Here is a 15,317-nt window from a genome sequence, read left to right as displayed (position 1 = left end):
GCAGTTCATCACACGCTGGCGTCACAAGGCTCTTTGTGCCCGCCGCCCCGTGATGAACAATCCATCATTAATTAACCAGCACACACCCACCACACTGCTCAGAGATCCGTCGCCCCAGTCGTTCATCGCCCGTAAAAAACAGCCCTCAGATTGAAATGCAGTGCACCGGTGTTTTGGCCATAGTATAGTACAGACACCGTCCTCCCCAGACTCCACTGGGGCTTCTACACCAGGATCAGCGAGTGGCCGACTTGAACCGGCAGACATACGATACTCACTTCACAAACAAGGCTCACAGACGCACAGCACTCTCGCCCCTTCCTTGGAAATCAGTATCTTCCCCCAGCCCCAGCCCTGCGCGGCAACGCCCCTTCTTGCCCAGCTGCAGGGGCCGCGGCGCCGAGGGTCACGAGTTCACGAGGAGCGGCGGGGGGCTCCGTGTGGGGGTTCGGGGGTGACGGCGCGGCTGTCGCAACCCAGCCGAGACCGGAGCCGGGGAAGGACGCGCAGACAGTAACTGCGCCCCGGCCAGATCGCGGGGATTATCGCGCGAGGTGCACCTGGAGCCCGGCACTGCGCTGGGGGGGGGGGGGGGGGGGGAGGTAATTCGACACCACCTGCCCGTAACCACTAGCAACGCCAGCACAAGGGGAACTTTAGCCCGGGCTCCAGCTCCACAACATGGGAGCAGCAGAGCGGCCCGACCGGTTCAGGGCGGAGGGGGAGCCGAGACAGCGAGGCCGATCGCGGCCGCCTCCCCCGAGGGCCGGCGCCCCGAGCCCCTCTCTCCCTCTCGCCCGGGGGCGACGGACGAGCTCGCCCACTTGTACAGGTGGGAACGAGCAGACAGAAACCGCCATCTGACGGAACAGCTGGCGCCTGCTCGGCAGGCTATCATGGGTGAACCTGAGCAACCTGACACTGTGCCAACGTAAACACACTGGCATCACCCCCCCCCCACACACACACACACTCACACAGCTAGGGAGTCCAGCTACACCAAGCACTTAGTAGGACAGTTCTCAGCACAGGGACTTGGCATGCGGTCAGTCAAACTAGCAACATTTTAACGGTCTTTTAAGGCACAACGACAGCTCGTCTAAACTAGGTCGTTATGCAAGCCATTTGGAGCTGGCTGTCCTCCTTATCCGCTAGGCTTTTTGTAACATATTGGACGTTCCTCCGAGACCAGTCACACAAAGCTTGGCTCGCACGAGGAAATTTTCAGAAAAGCAGCAGGACTGCACTCTTATCTAAAAGGGTTTTTTTTTTTTTTTTTTTACAAAGGGGGGAAAAAAAGAACTCGGCACCTCCCCACTGCCCTCCTCCTTGAAATTTATGTTCCTACAAGTGTCCGGGGCCAACGGACCGCTAGTGAGAAACCACAGCTGGGGGGGAAGGGGGGAGAGGATAGTAGGCTCTTTTCCCTGCGGTCTGTGTGGGTCCTAATGCCCCAGTATAGTGACGGGGACACTGTACTGGAAAAAAGGTCCGTCCCTCGGATGAGATGAAACCGAGGTCCCGACTCTCTGTGGTCAGTAAAAATCTCGGGGTGTTTCTCGAAAAGAGTAGGGGTGTAACCCCAAATTTCCCATTGGCCCTGACTAATCATGGCCTCCTAATGATCCCCATCTCTGAACTGGCTTCACCACTCTGACAAGAGATCTTTGTAGGCTCACTGACAGCTGGTGTGTGGGGAGCTTACTGGTTACTGGCACATCATCCAGGTGTCCAGAACAGCGCTATATAAAGTGTAAGTGTAGGGATTATTATTTCTGTCGCTTCGACTCAGTCTTCTTGAGTCCCCAGTGCCAGGCAGACCCCTGGAGTCTCGCGCACCTTTATCAGCGTCCCTTCAAGACAGAATATGCCGCAGCGTTGACGAGATATCATTGTAGGAAAAAGGGAAAGTGAGCTTCAGACACACAGGGCAGGGAAATATCCGCACAGATGTATCAGAACTCTGCAAGGTCCACAATACTCCCACAGCCACCACAGTACTGAGGGCGTCAGCAAGAGCACCTCTGTCCTGGGCCTGTGCAAATGTAATCACAGGACACCGCGCAGTTTAATTATTCCACACGCCACAGAGCTAAACAAAACAACCCATGAGGACTCGGGCTTCAGAGAGCACGGGCAACGGCTTAAGCAACAGCTTATTAAATTAAACGAAAGCGCGCGCTGGTGTTTCAGTGGCTGCTAAGTACAATTTATGTTGTCGGTTTATGGACTCCTTCGCCATTAGTGGTTAATTCGACTCGGAGGAGCGAGGTGTGTGCGCGGGCCCTGGTGAGCTGGGGTCACTCCCGGACACCAGCGGGGTGTTCCTCAATCGATCAGCCCTTTACTGCTGTAGTGCCCTTTACAGCAGTGTGCACCAGAGCGCAGTCCAGAACTCCCCAGCAAACACCCCCCCCCCCGCGCGCTCTGGGCTGGTTAAACATTAGCAGCCACTACAGACTGTGCTCCAAACGACCTTCACTCCCCAGGCTGAGGTCAGAGCACGTACTCACTGTACACTCCGCACACCAAGATGAGGTCACCTCAGCAGGTGCTCCCCACTACTCAAACCCTCTTGTAGCACACAAACAAACCGCTCTGTGCCACTGACAAATGGCTGCACGATGACTCATGTTATGACAAGACATTACAGAATATGCACACCACAGAAGGACACGTCACTAAATAAATAAATATGAATCACATGGTTTAGACTTTTCTGCAGGGTGGAGTATTGTTGGAGTCTGAAGAAGGTTTAAAAAAAATCGAGAGCAGGAGGCTTTACCCAAAGAGTAGTGGGAGTGTGGAACAAGAAGCCGATACTGTGACTTTATTTCAAGAACTGCTGGATGGGATCTTTGGATCATTTAACTACTCAACCAAATGGCTCCCTCTCGTTTGTAACTTTTCTTACGATGAAGAATATTAGAGAGACGACGGACAAGCTCGATGACCTCCAACGCCGTCTCTCCGTCAGAGCTGACGGCGTGAGACGGTCTTCGCGCTTTCCCGCACGGCCAGAGCAGCGAAGGTGGTCTGTACCTGGCTTGGACCGCCAAAAATACCATCTCCTCGGAGGAACGGAGACTAAAATGTAGACCAGCAATTCATCTGAAAAGTTCTACTTATTACGCAAACGAACATGCCGCAGCAGATCCCACATTCTTCTCATAACCTAAATAAAACAGAGCAAGAACTTGGATCAAAACAGCGCCGAGCGCTAGCTATCCTGCTCTGACGTCCGCTGTAAAGGTCCCGCACATCAGTGAAATGCCCACGACCACAGCCTGGGGTACGCGAGGGGGAACGGGTCTTTTTACCCGTTTGTAAGCGCTTTCCTCGCACGCAGATTCACGAGTGTTTGGGGGACGGTTCCCCTCATCCAGACCCAGAAAGGAAGGCGTTATTCTTCGGATCTAGAATCTCGTGAATTTAAAAAAATATATATATCTTTTGTTGACGCACACCTCCAGCGCTTAATTCTCTCCTACTTCCTCGAGGGAACCGATGGACTGATACAGCCTGAAAAGATCTATTCATTCAAAAAAACCTGCCGCGATTGCATCTCTGACCTGGGGCGAGGGTGAGCCGAGCCGCCAAACCAGTCGCACAACTATCGATACGAAATGCAGACGCCGAGGGGGGGAGAGAGACAGCTAAACGATAAAGCACTGACAGTCCCTGCACCTCAGCCACTTCTGAATACCCAAGAGACTTCAGCGCCCTCACAATTTAACTCGCTGCCAGCAAGCGCTCCAAAAGCCAGTCCAAAGTTGACCCGTTTCCCATTACAACGACACAAAGTCGCTTCAGAAATGAGTGAGACTCCCAGTACTTCGCCAGTCCTACAGAACGAAACAAGGCCACCGCAGAATCCCGAGCTCAACTTTAAGCCCGGCGTGGAAATATTGAGCTATGAAGAGTCACGGAGACGCTATCCCGGCCTTGAGCGCCGGGTGGGAATGCTTCTCTCGAGCGAGGACAAGCACGAAATGGGTCCCTCAACACATAGTTCACTGAACACTTCAAGGCAAATTCCTCATGTTGCACCTTAGACGCCGGGCAATTTGTTAAGACGTTGCAACATGTTTTCATCAAATGTACCGGTGAGTTCTCATTTGCTACTGTAGAGTTTTAAAATCAAGTTACACCCCCCCAACACGCTACGTTAAAATAACACCACAGACAGCGGTGATCTCACTATCGACACAGGCGAGCACAAGAAAGACTTGTAGGCGCTGAATCAGCACACCGACCCTGCATCGTTCATTTAAGGCTTTCTGAACGGTAACCGAGGATCCATGAGAGAAATGATAGCAGTTTAACGATGCCGACGCAAACAAAGCATTGGAATTGGATAGCAGTCATTATAGTTCGTGCCAATTACACGATAGTTATTCGAAAGCACCCCCACGCCGTTACCATGGCGGCTTTTCAACACGACAAATCCACTGGGGGAAACATCCCGCTAAAGATCTTCGGGAAGCTTACCTCGGCCGAGGAGCGGACCGGACCGGACCAGACCGGCGCTGCGGTCTACTGGCGATTCCTGAACCGGCTGCGAGTGAGCGCTGGAGGTGACGGGTTTCCCCAAAACACACAAGGGGGTAACAAGCCCACCGCTCCCCCTTGATCTCTGCCGCTACCGGCGGAAAAAAATTCCCCAACAAAAGCGACTAAGCGCTCCTCCCCCCCCGAGAAGAGTTCTCCAGCGCCGCTGCGGGTGAAACTCCCCGCCGCTTAACTTTCGGAGTAATCCGCTCCTGCAATCCGGAAGAGAGGGAACTGTAGCTCTCCTGATCGAGAAACGGCGAGCGAGGAGTCGGCAGGTAGAGACGCACCCATCCCCCAACTCCGATAGGCGCCCTTCGAATCGATTTCACACTTTCTCTCCCATCCGCTTGCTTTCTGTCCGTCCTCTTGTGCTTTTCGCTCGCCGTCGCCCCCTCCCGTCCCTCGGTCTCAGCAGCCCAGCCCGCTCCAGCCCAGCTCGGTCCGGTCCGGTCGGGTTGGGGACGGCACGCCGCTACTCCGCTCACCCAGCGCGCCCCAGCCGCTGCAGCAGCTCCGCAACAGAACCCCTGAGCGATTCAAAACAGCCTGCGCCGCGGACGAGCAGTCGGGGGGGAGTTGGGGGGAGCCCCAGAATCTGAATCCAGCGCCAGGCAGCCAATCGAGTGCTGCAGAACATGTCCTAATTTGCAGCGCCGGGCCGTCCTTCACTAAAGTGAGTCAGAGACGTGCTACCTGCCTTAAAGGGCCAGCGCCGTTAACGCCCTTCGCCAGCGAGCGGAGCGCCCGCCGGCTTCACGCTGCTCCGGCGAGGGCCAGGAATGCGGGCATGAGGAGCATTAAAGGATTTTCGCTTTCCCTTGCTAAAAATGTAGTTACAGGTTCCTGAATACTGCACTACATTTTTGAAACGTCTGCAGCGCCAGCCCAACGCTATGTTGGCACACTCCTGAAATCTGGCCCACTTATGCCACAATTTTCCCATGTGCCGTAATATTTTTTTGGGGGGGATTCTCTGCAGTTCTTTGTGTGCTCGAGAACTGACATCGAATCCTCCCTTTTCTTTTACCGAGATCAGGTCGCACGCAAAACCTCAAAGCCACCCAGCGCAACTCCACCGTGCCCTCGTCCAAGACCCTCTTCAAGAGAGGTGGGTGCCAGCAGCTGGGTCAGGTGTGGACATGGCCGCCGGCCAAGGGGGTGAGACCGGCCAACACAGACGGATCGTTTTAAAACCAACATACTGCTGCCGGCGTGACCTCGGTGCGCTCGTCAGGAAAAAGGAGCCCTGAAGTTGTGGAATCGGCGCACGTTTCCCGAGATCGCCCTGGTCTGGCAGTACGAGCCGAGAGCCGGGTAGATTGTGCTAACGCCGGGTTAGTCTGGGAGATCTTTTTCGCTCAGGCTGAGTCGGGCTCTGCTGTACATCCACGTGTTTAAGCACTAAGGCACCATCAGCGAAGCACGATGACCTCCTCCCTGTCATCGCCACCATCGTCCCAGGCAGAGCCGCGCGCAGGCGCGTCCTCTCGGTGGATGGAGTGAGCAGGCATGAGCATCTCAGTATCCGATGTGAGGGACGTTTCCACACCTGCCGGGCTGCACTGTGAAAGGTGCCCCCCGGTGCTGCACGCAGAGAGCGCTGAACACAAAAACAAACACCTGAGGTTTAAGCCCAAGTACAGGCCTGAGCAACCACAGCTGAGACTGCTTTCTGTGCACCAAGCCAGACGAAGCACCATCCCGATGAGTCAGGGTGCAGGGTTCCAGGTCCCGGGACAGGACTCCCAGCCCGGTCGCACCCTCCACCCGGGTGGCGGCACGATTCACCTCCGTTTTCAACGGCGGGCTGCGTGCAGATCTTGCCCGCGGCGGGGAGCTGCTGAACCGGACCTGGGCAGCTCAAGACAACTGCCAACTTCCGAGCAGAAGGACACCCGGCAAACGTTCCCGGTCAAAGACCTTGTGTGGGAGGCCACCTGAGGCTGAAGGGGGGTGGGATGAAAGCCCCAGGGGTGGGGCTCCCCCAGCCTGAAGGGGCGCCACGGGGGTCAGCTCGGACGGACAGGGGGCAGGGCAAGGTCCGAGAGCCAGCACCCCACAAGCACGCAGAGATACGGGGGCTGCAGGCGACAGGGGGTGACGGGGTGCCCCAGGGTCCTACCTTCTGGCCGGTACTGGGCGATGATGGTCACTGTCTGTCCAGCTCTCTTGAGGGCGGCGGCTGCCTGCTCGTGTGTGGCGTTCTTCAGGTTGACCCCGTTGACCTGAGAGGGACACACGGACTTTAGGGGCGCTGGGATGCGGGGTCGATTTCCACGGGCAGCGCACGGCGAGGGAGACGCGGGGAGACGCGGCGGAGGGGGGGATGGGGGTCGCGGGGACTCACCGACAGGATGCGGTCGCCTCGCCTCAGCTCCCCGCTCAGATCCGCCGGACCCCCGGCGAGGATGAAGGACACGAAGATGCCCTCGCCGTCCTCGCCCCCCACGATGTTGAAGCCCAGGCCGGTGGAGCCCTTGTGCAGCAGGATCTTGCGAGGCTCCCTGGAAAACAAGCAGGGAACAGCCCGTCAGCAGGGGCAGGAGCACGCAGAGGAGATCCGGGTGGGACAGGAATATACACCTCACACATGAGCATGGTCGATAGATATATTACAGGAAGACTCTTGTGACATATATAGCCCATGGCCCACACCACGGTTTTTACAGAGCAGCGCTCGCATACATGTCTGAAAGCGAATACTTTCAAACGCATCCACGAAGAAAACACCTTCCACACACACACGGGGACTTTAGTACCTCTCCACCTCTACCTCCCTGCGGGAGGCAGCTGAGGAGAATGAAAAGGCAGCTTCATTTTTCTGCGACACAGCGCAGGCAGCCGGGAGCGATCCCACGAGCACGGCGCCCGCCATGCAGTGCGGCGTCTCCAAGCGTTTGAAGAGTCAAAAAAAAAATTAAACGTGAAAGTGTAAAAAAAAAAAAAAACATCATCCAACAGCAACCTCATCACGAGACATCGTAGTTGTCGTTCTTGTGTTTCTGCGAGCAGGACTGGAGTTTTGGCTCGGTGACGCGGACACCCCCCTCTAGTGGATAAACGAAGCAACGGCGTCCATTCGCCCACCCCCCCCCCCCCCACCACACAGGCGCGCGCCCCCCCCCCCCCCCCCGTGTGTCTGGAACGCCGCTGAGCTCACAGCTGCCTCGCGCCTAGCCTCCTCTGTGCTCCGGCCCCGCGGCGTCCCGACGAAGGAGTCAAATCCTCTCGGAAACTTGTGGTTAGGATTGAAAACACCGATTGCACCCATCGGTCGTGCCAACAAAGCACCCTGAATCGAAATTAAAACTGAGAAAAATCTGCCGGAGGCCGGTTAAAAAAAAAAGAAAAGGCACCCCCCCTCTCTTCCCTCTGCATCGCATGTTTCTCATTTATTCAACTTTGAATGTCCCTCAGACTGTGGCCCAGAAACACACAGCTTCCCCGAGCTGGTAAAATGAGAACACTTTCACATGAGCTGGGCACAAAAAGATCTGCACTAAGGTGAAGACATGATTGTTGTACCAGGGTTTCTACAGCACTGTTAGTTTTCATTTCATTTATTTCCAGAGAACATTTGTCTAAAACAGTTTCCTCCTGGCTGCGTAAGGCATTTTTTCAATAATTAATAGGTATGCATTAAGCATTGAGATGAGAATAATTGCCTGTTCACAGCAACCTTGCACAACAACGAGGATAAATTTAGTACGTGAGATGAGACGAGCTGCAGACATAGACCCTGTATTTGTGCACACAGCGCTCAGCTGACTGCTGGAGCCGGTCCTACTGAAGAGCAGAGGCTCCACAGCAGAGAAACTCCAGCACTGAGTTCTGACAGTAAACATCCCAGGGGGAGTGTACTGTGCCCCCTCTCACAATTACTGCACCGATACAACCGCTCCCAACAGCCAGCTACAGACTCAAAACCAGAAGATCCAAACGTCCTGAGACACAACACCCCTCTTCCTGAACAGCACCTGTATCCAGTTCTCTCCCAGTATCCCAGGTGAACTGGGGCGTGAGAATGAGCTGAGCCCTGAGTCCCGAGCCCCGAGACGGAGACGACACAGAGCCCTTCTGTGAGTCCCTCTGCACAGCCGACAGGACCGGGGCTCAGCACACACCGGATGCGCTCCGGAGGACAGGAGAGCACCCCAGGGGGCCGCGAGCCGACAGAGGAGGACCACACGCCGGGGCCAAGGCGAGCGGGCGGACGGGGTTACCTGGGGTCACTCGGCTTCAGCTTAAAAGAGGGTCGCCTTTTCCCTCGGCGGTCCGACGGGGCGCCCACAAACGACATGGAGGACGACACGTTAACCGTGAACATGGCTGCGGTCCGGCGGCGTGCTTCTGGCCTCCCCAGAGCCGGAGGGCGGTCTGCGCGTCTGTGCTCAGGCACGCCGAGCCCGTGATGGGAAGCAGGTCCCGCTCTCGCTGCCTCCCTCCCTCCTCTCCGAGCTTAACCCTCAGCTCCCCACACCCACGCGCCAGAGGGAGCGCAGCTGCGCGTTCCCTGGGGATAGACCGACGAGGAGCCCCGCACGGGACAGCGACCTCCATATCAGCGCTTCCGTGAGTCTACTGCCTGCGTCGACATTTCCATTATTTGAAAAAAGAAGACAACGGTGATGAATCCAGACCTGGAGGGAGTGCATCCCACTGCCGAGCCCTGTCGGCTCTCTCTCCAACCACAGAGCTGCTGCAGCTACAGTATCTGCAGCCCTACTCCTGGGCTCCTGTACACAGCCGCTCAGACTCAATGCTTTTACACCCTGCAGCTCTTCCCATTGCCCACTTTTCCCACATTTGAGCCAATGAAAAAGTACGATCGGAGATCCCATCACCTCGCAGTTCTCAGCTCTCAGAGAACAGCTCAGTCTCTTTGTTTTGGAGAAACAATGAATAAATCCGCTTTTGCATATAAATACGTCGAGGCCAAAACTATATTTTGTGCACAGCCATTTTCAGCGCTTCTAAAAACTGGGCCTGAAGATTTGCACTTATTTCTGCTCTACAGAAACTTCTGACGATTTAATAACGATCACTCACAGAGGGCCTGCCCTTTGACCTCTTATGCCAAAGCCACCCTGCTTCTGACCACGATGAGCAGATCTGAGGACATCCACAGAATCATGGTCGGTCTGATGCACAAAAGCCTGGTTTGATTTACACCACTGGCAGTGCCTGGGAGTGACAGAATACAACGGATACAGGGACTGGGCTCCTCTGTGTTTAGGCATCTCTTTGCTCCTCTTGTTCATAAACTCTGGGAATGTAAACAGTGGAAAGGCCAGGAAGCAGCGCTGAGCCCCCTGCACTCCATGCTCTGTCTCTAGCTCTCTCTCTCTCCCGCGTGATGAACTGCCCGCCACTTTCTCTGTGTTATACAGACGCAGGTTCCCTTACACTATCGCTCTGGCGCACTGCTGGGAGTGTGGCAAGTCACTAACACCATGCACTCTTGTCTCCCCCATCAGCTGGCTTTGCATCCTTGATCTGGGTGACGAGTGATGATGTGAACAGTTTCTTCCACACTTGCAGACGGCACTGAAGCACCTTGAGTGCATAGGTCACATGACACAGGCATGCGCAGCTGCTTCTCTCTTTCAGGAAGGGCATCACGCTCCACACCGCCGTTAGACCCTCATAGCCTGACTGCAGGGCTGTGAGGAGGCATACAGTGCATTATTTTATAGACGAAGATGATGTGCCATGATTAAAGTAAACACCGCAAATCCATCTGCTTTAAACAGCACGAAGAAGAAATTAATATTTTATGCTCATCTATCACTGAGAGATGAAAATTCAAATAGTTTCTTAAAAATAAAAAGTAACACCAGCTCTCAAGTGGTGATAGATCTGGATCTGGAGAGTAATAATTCAAAACATTTTTAATTTCGAAAAACCGTGAATTCAGCATTGTTGGATTTCTCCCACAGGTTCACGAGCCTCTGTGATCTTTTCGAAACGTACTTTTGTGCCAGAATACTGTAGGTGGAACTTCTGTCCCAGTCCCTGCAGACCCATCAACCCTGCAACCCAAGACACGGCATTTGTTCCAGTGTCTGCAAGGAAAACCTCTTTCTTCTGATGCACATCCCTTTTCCAAGCCTGGTTTAGAAGCTAGAAATACACCAGCCGCTTTCACTCATTAGCCTTTCACTTTGTTCCTCATTGAGTTTAGCCTCACCCTGCCATTGGTCTCCTTGGCTATTAAGCACGTTTTCTCCCACTTTAACCTGAACTCAAATTCTGCTTCATCTAATTGGAGGCCTTGTTGTCTCCGAAAAACACATATGAATTCTAAGCGACTGGATCTTGAACTTGCAACCGTGGTGTTACCCTGCAATAAAAAAACAACTTTCACTGTGTATTAAAATACGGCAGGGTCAATGAATGCTACACACGATAACTTGTTGGGTCATTCTGTCATCTGTATGTACACTGTGGCAGGTAAGCAAAGCTCAGCTTCATCAGCACAGCTTGGGCAGAGAAGAGAGAGTTAAAAACCGCAGTTTTACTGCATACCTTGGCCTGGAATTAACTGCATACGATTAGATGAACCTCTGTTCCTGGAAATCCTACACAGCGGTTCGCAGAAGCCACTTTCTTTATGTAAGGGCTGCTTTTAGACCAGGCGGTCTCATGATGGGTTGATGTGCTATATGGCTGGTACGAGTCGGGCAGAGGCTGGCCCTCCATAAGCATGGAGCAGGCGTCAGTCATAGAACATGAGCTCTGTGCCTGCGATGGCTCGCCGTGTCACTGCAAACGAGAGCTGCGCACGAGAAAACTGGCTCGTCGTCATGGGGACCCAGCAGGACGGCACCGCGGAGCAGGGGAGAGACAGGAGACGGACGTGGCCGGGGGACAGCAGCAGCAGCAGCAGGGCCAGGGGAGAGGAAAGCACTGCTCGTTTCTTCACTTCCTGCCGCCAAGTTTTGATGTTTTTTTTTCTGGTCTGGCTTTTTTCAAATGCCATTTTATTTTCAGAGTTTCATTTAGCGTTATTTATTCTTGCTTCACCAGGACAACGGAAGAGCAGGCCCGGCGCAGGGCGAGTGATGGACTCGTCCTGGTGACAGTTTCTCTGCGGGGGCTGTGCAGATGGACCCACAGCGATCTGAGGATTCAGCCTGTGAGTCAGTTTACCACGTTTACATGTTGCAGCATCCCAGGGAGAGTGTTAGTGTTCTGCTCCAGCAGCAATAGTGATACTCAAGACACGCTCCCCACAGAACAGGCAAAGCAACAACTATCTTCCACCACTAACATGCAGTTCTAAAGCCAAATAAAGCCACGGAATAATTTCTGGATGAGTTAATAACATTATAGGGTACTTGACTTGAAACTTGCAGCTTCATACGGAAATATGGAGAATTTTTCCGAATTCTATTTTCTAAACATTGTATTTAGAAATCGCAACCAAATTAAACCACATGTGAGCCAAATCCCGGGCATTTTCCACTCCATGCTGCACAAAAAAACCCCAGCTCTCCCTGAATCTGCTGCATTAAGGCTTTTGGTGAAACGGACAGCAGTGATTCCAGCCGCGACAACACTCCGTTCCCCACGCGCGAGACAGGAGCCCCTGACGCGCTGGCAGGCGTCTGAGATCCTGGGCTACAGCCACGCAAACAGCCGAACGGACGCACTTTCCCCCCGACCCCCGGTCACGCGGAGCCTGCGCGCGCCTGCTGGCCCGCAGCGTGTATATGGCCTTGTTTCCCCGTGTCTGGATGAAGTACGACAGCAGCAGGAATGTGGCCCGCGTGTAGCAACAGACGTCGGCTTTTCAATACATTTATGGTAGCAGCGGGGCCGAGTGTTTATATTTACACCAGGAGGAAGGAGGGAAAACATTCCACTTCGCTGGCAGCCCGCATGACTGAACCCGACCAGCTCCCGTGAAAACCCCCTTGCCCTGTGCGCTGATGTCACCCCTCTGCAGTGAGGCGCGAACCAGAGCAGAATCCCGTGCGTTTGAAACCAAGAACAGGAGGCACTTCTTTGCACAGAGAGGTGCGGGAGTATGGAACTAGCTACCCAGCCATGTTGCTGAAGCCGATGCTCTCTCTTTTTTTTTACTAGAGAAGGGTGGATGAGATCCTGGGATCAATTCACTACCAACTGCCAAATGGGCCGTAAGGGCCTATCGGCTTCCTCCTTGTCTGCACCCTTCCTTACCGTTACTGTCCGTGACCGAGCAAGAAACGTACAAAGAATTTCAGACAAATGCAGCTTAAAGTTAAGACACAAGTGACTATCTCACAGAGTGCGGAAAGTGACAGGCCCACTGTAACTCTGATCTGCAAACTGGTGGGACACAGCTGGCAGAGTGCCACCTGGACTGGGTGTTTACAGCTCTATCTTTTAGCCTTCACTGGAACACTGACTTTACCTAATAAACCATTACAAATCAGACGGTCTAGTAACAACAAGCCTGACACACTAAGTAACTCCGTACCATTACAACACAGGAAACTTTGTATCTCCCTGGTGTTCAGTGAAGTCAGCAGACAACACTCACACACAGGCACACACACGCACAAACTTAGAGAAACTGGGCCGCATGAACCTGTGGTTTTCAAAATACAACCCGGACACAGCTCGCTCTTCTCCTGAGGTGAACGGACGCCGGAGGTGGGCGGTGTCCATCAGGTGAGCAGAGCCAGCAGCAGCCAGGACCACAGCCAGCTGCCACGCAAGCTAGCCAGGTGGAGGAGCCCAGAGTCTGTCGAGGTCATTCCTGGTGCCACACTTGAGTGGTGTATTAGACCGCATCTATGCAGACATACTGGATGGGAGAAGTGTGGTAGGACATGTATAGACTGCTGTATCACAGACAGACAGCTGTATGGAGCACAGACAACCCTCGACAGCAGGGCAGCAGGGTGGCAGGGCGGCAGGGCAGCAGGGCAACAGGGCAACAGGGCGCCAGCCTGTGTGTGACCGTACCCTACGAGCGCAGGCGTCAGCAGCGCAAGCAGAACGGCCCCTCTGCCCTCGCTCGCTGCGCAACCCGCAACCCAGCAGAGCAAAACACACAGCCGCCCCCCCCCCCCTCCCCCGCCAAAGCACAACGTTCCACTTGCACAACAGCCCCCCCCCCACCCCTCCCCACACAGAGCAGAGCGGGACCCCCCAGGGGCCGGGGGGCCGCGGGGGGCAGCGACAGGAGGGTTAGCGAAGCGCAGCGCAGTGAGGCGGGAGTGTTAGTACCTGCCGGACGAGGGCACCAGGCCTTGGCGCAGGGCAGAGGGCATGGGACACAAACCCGCGTCCCGGGGCACCCTGTAGAGGTGGGGGGAGGGAGGGCTGGTGTCCCCCTGAGGTTTGTGGATGACACTGTAAATGGGTTCAGCCCTGCTGAGGGTATAGAAATCAGACTGTGAGCGGGGTGTCAGTCCTCACAGCCCTGTGAACGGAGGGGGCAGTTAGTCACAACACACCAGCGTCCACAGACCACACTGCCCGGCTACAATACTGCTCCCACGCAACGCCAACACAGCACAGCCCTGCTCCCCGCACACCTCCAACATCCGGACCGGCACGCAGGATCTCGCCGGCCCCGGGTCCGACTGCTGCCGTTTCGCCAGGGTCCAGGGGACAAACGGCTTGGTCACAGTGCTCCAGTGTGAAACAGGGATAAGAGCTGGCTGGGTCCGGTCGGATGGTTGGCACCACCAGGAGTTCGTTCCCAGGATCCCGAGTCCGTATACAGCACACGGACTGGGACCACTTGCAAAAAAAGATGGCTAATTACAGTGCTAAGACTTCGTCAGGCAGTTTTACTTGTCTGGTTTTTAATAGTTCTGACCTCACCGCGGGTCAGGAGCACATGCTGGGTCCATTTCTGCACCGCTCTACCTCAGCTCAATCCCAGCTGCTGGGAAGCTGATAGAATCACGCCTGACAATTGTACAAATCCCTCACAAGTCCCATTCAAGACTTTCCCCTTGTTTCCCAGCTTCTCCAGCTCTCACGTCTTGTGAGCCGCCTTTCTTTCACCCAGTAACGAAATGAAACTGCTGTCAGTACATCCCTCTGGCTTTTTCACCATCAACATAGGTTTTGAAATGATTAAAATGTGCCATTAGCTTTCAAAAAGGTTAAGGTCGCACGCTCAGAGGTTTTGCACTCTCAGAAGTGTTTGTCTCTCACACACACACACACACACACAAGTTTATCATGATTCTCTTGAAGGTCTCAAAGCTGTACACAGAACAGTAGCACAACATCAAAGCGCTGACTGACCTTGTGAAGTCATCCTCCCCTATCATGTGACGAGGCACAGGGGAGTACCTGGAGGGCGTGACCTGAGGAGGCTGGTAGGCAGGCTTAGGGTCCACCCCACCCATGTAGGCCATACTGGAGTTGTGGCTGACGTGATTATCGACGAGAGCGGGGAAGGCTGGAGGAAGGGAGAGACCAGTAGAGAGAAAGAACGACAGATTAAAACGGAGTACTGCTGCCACTCAGCAATGCCCCAGAAAGGAAGGCTGGTAGCTTACTGTGCACTGTGCAGCACTTTTACAGTGGTACTGTTGATCAAAGTCCTGTGATGTACAATTACCATGTTTAGACCTGCTACAGTACCGGAGCCTAATGTATCATGTGATCTGCTGAAGGTGAAAGACTGGAAGGCCCTGTTTGTAGCCTTTAAACCTTTTCAGCCTGAGCAGGTGGATGTCAGAGGCCTAAGCCCCTGTAGACTGGAGTGACTGGCCCAGCCCCTCGGGGATGGCGAGCTGGGCTTGAAG

General features: G+C 54.4%; 1 protein-coding gene across 18 annotated transcripts in view; it reads right to left on the bottom strand.

Moving 5' to 3' along the window:
• The window catches only part of dlg3 (discs, large homolog 3 (Drosophila)), an 81,672-nt gene that overhangs the window by 12,040 nt on the left and 54,315 nt on the right, over positions 1 to 15,317 (bottom strand). For 8 of the 18 annotated variants that reach the window (XM_088597279.1, XM_088597278.1, XM_088597273.1 and 5 more), the window contains 4 exons: positions 14,812 to 14,986; positions 13,777 to 13,923; positions 6,902 to 7,058; positions 6,677 to 6,779 (listed from right to left, as the gene is read on the bottom strand). In XM_088597279.1, coding sequence (XP_088453405.1) covers positions 6,677 to 6,779; positions 6,902 to 7,058; positions 13,777 to 13,923; positions 14,812 to 14,986 — 582 coding nt within the window. The remainder of the gene's footprint in view (positions 1 to 6,676; positions 6,780 to 6,901; positions 7,059 to 13,776; positions 13,924 to 14,811; positions 14,987 to 15,317) is intronic. The other 10 variants (XM_088597284.1, XM_088597288.1, XM_088597286.1 and 7 more) reach the window with 4 other exon arrangements.

The sequence above is a fragment of the Lepisosteus platostomus genome, chromosome 10, assembly GCF_059453375.1.
Source record: "Lepisosteus platostomus isolate fLepPlt1 chromosome 10, fLepPlt1.hap1, whole genome shotgun sequence".
NCBI lineage: Eukaryota > Metazoa > Chordata > Actinopteri > Semionotiformes > Lepisosteidae > Lepisosteus > Lepisosteus platostomus.
The sequence above is the reverse complement of the archived record's forward strand: the minus strand, read 5'-3'. Positions and strand labels throughout refer to the sequence as shown.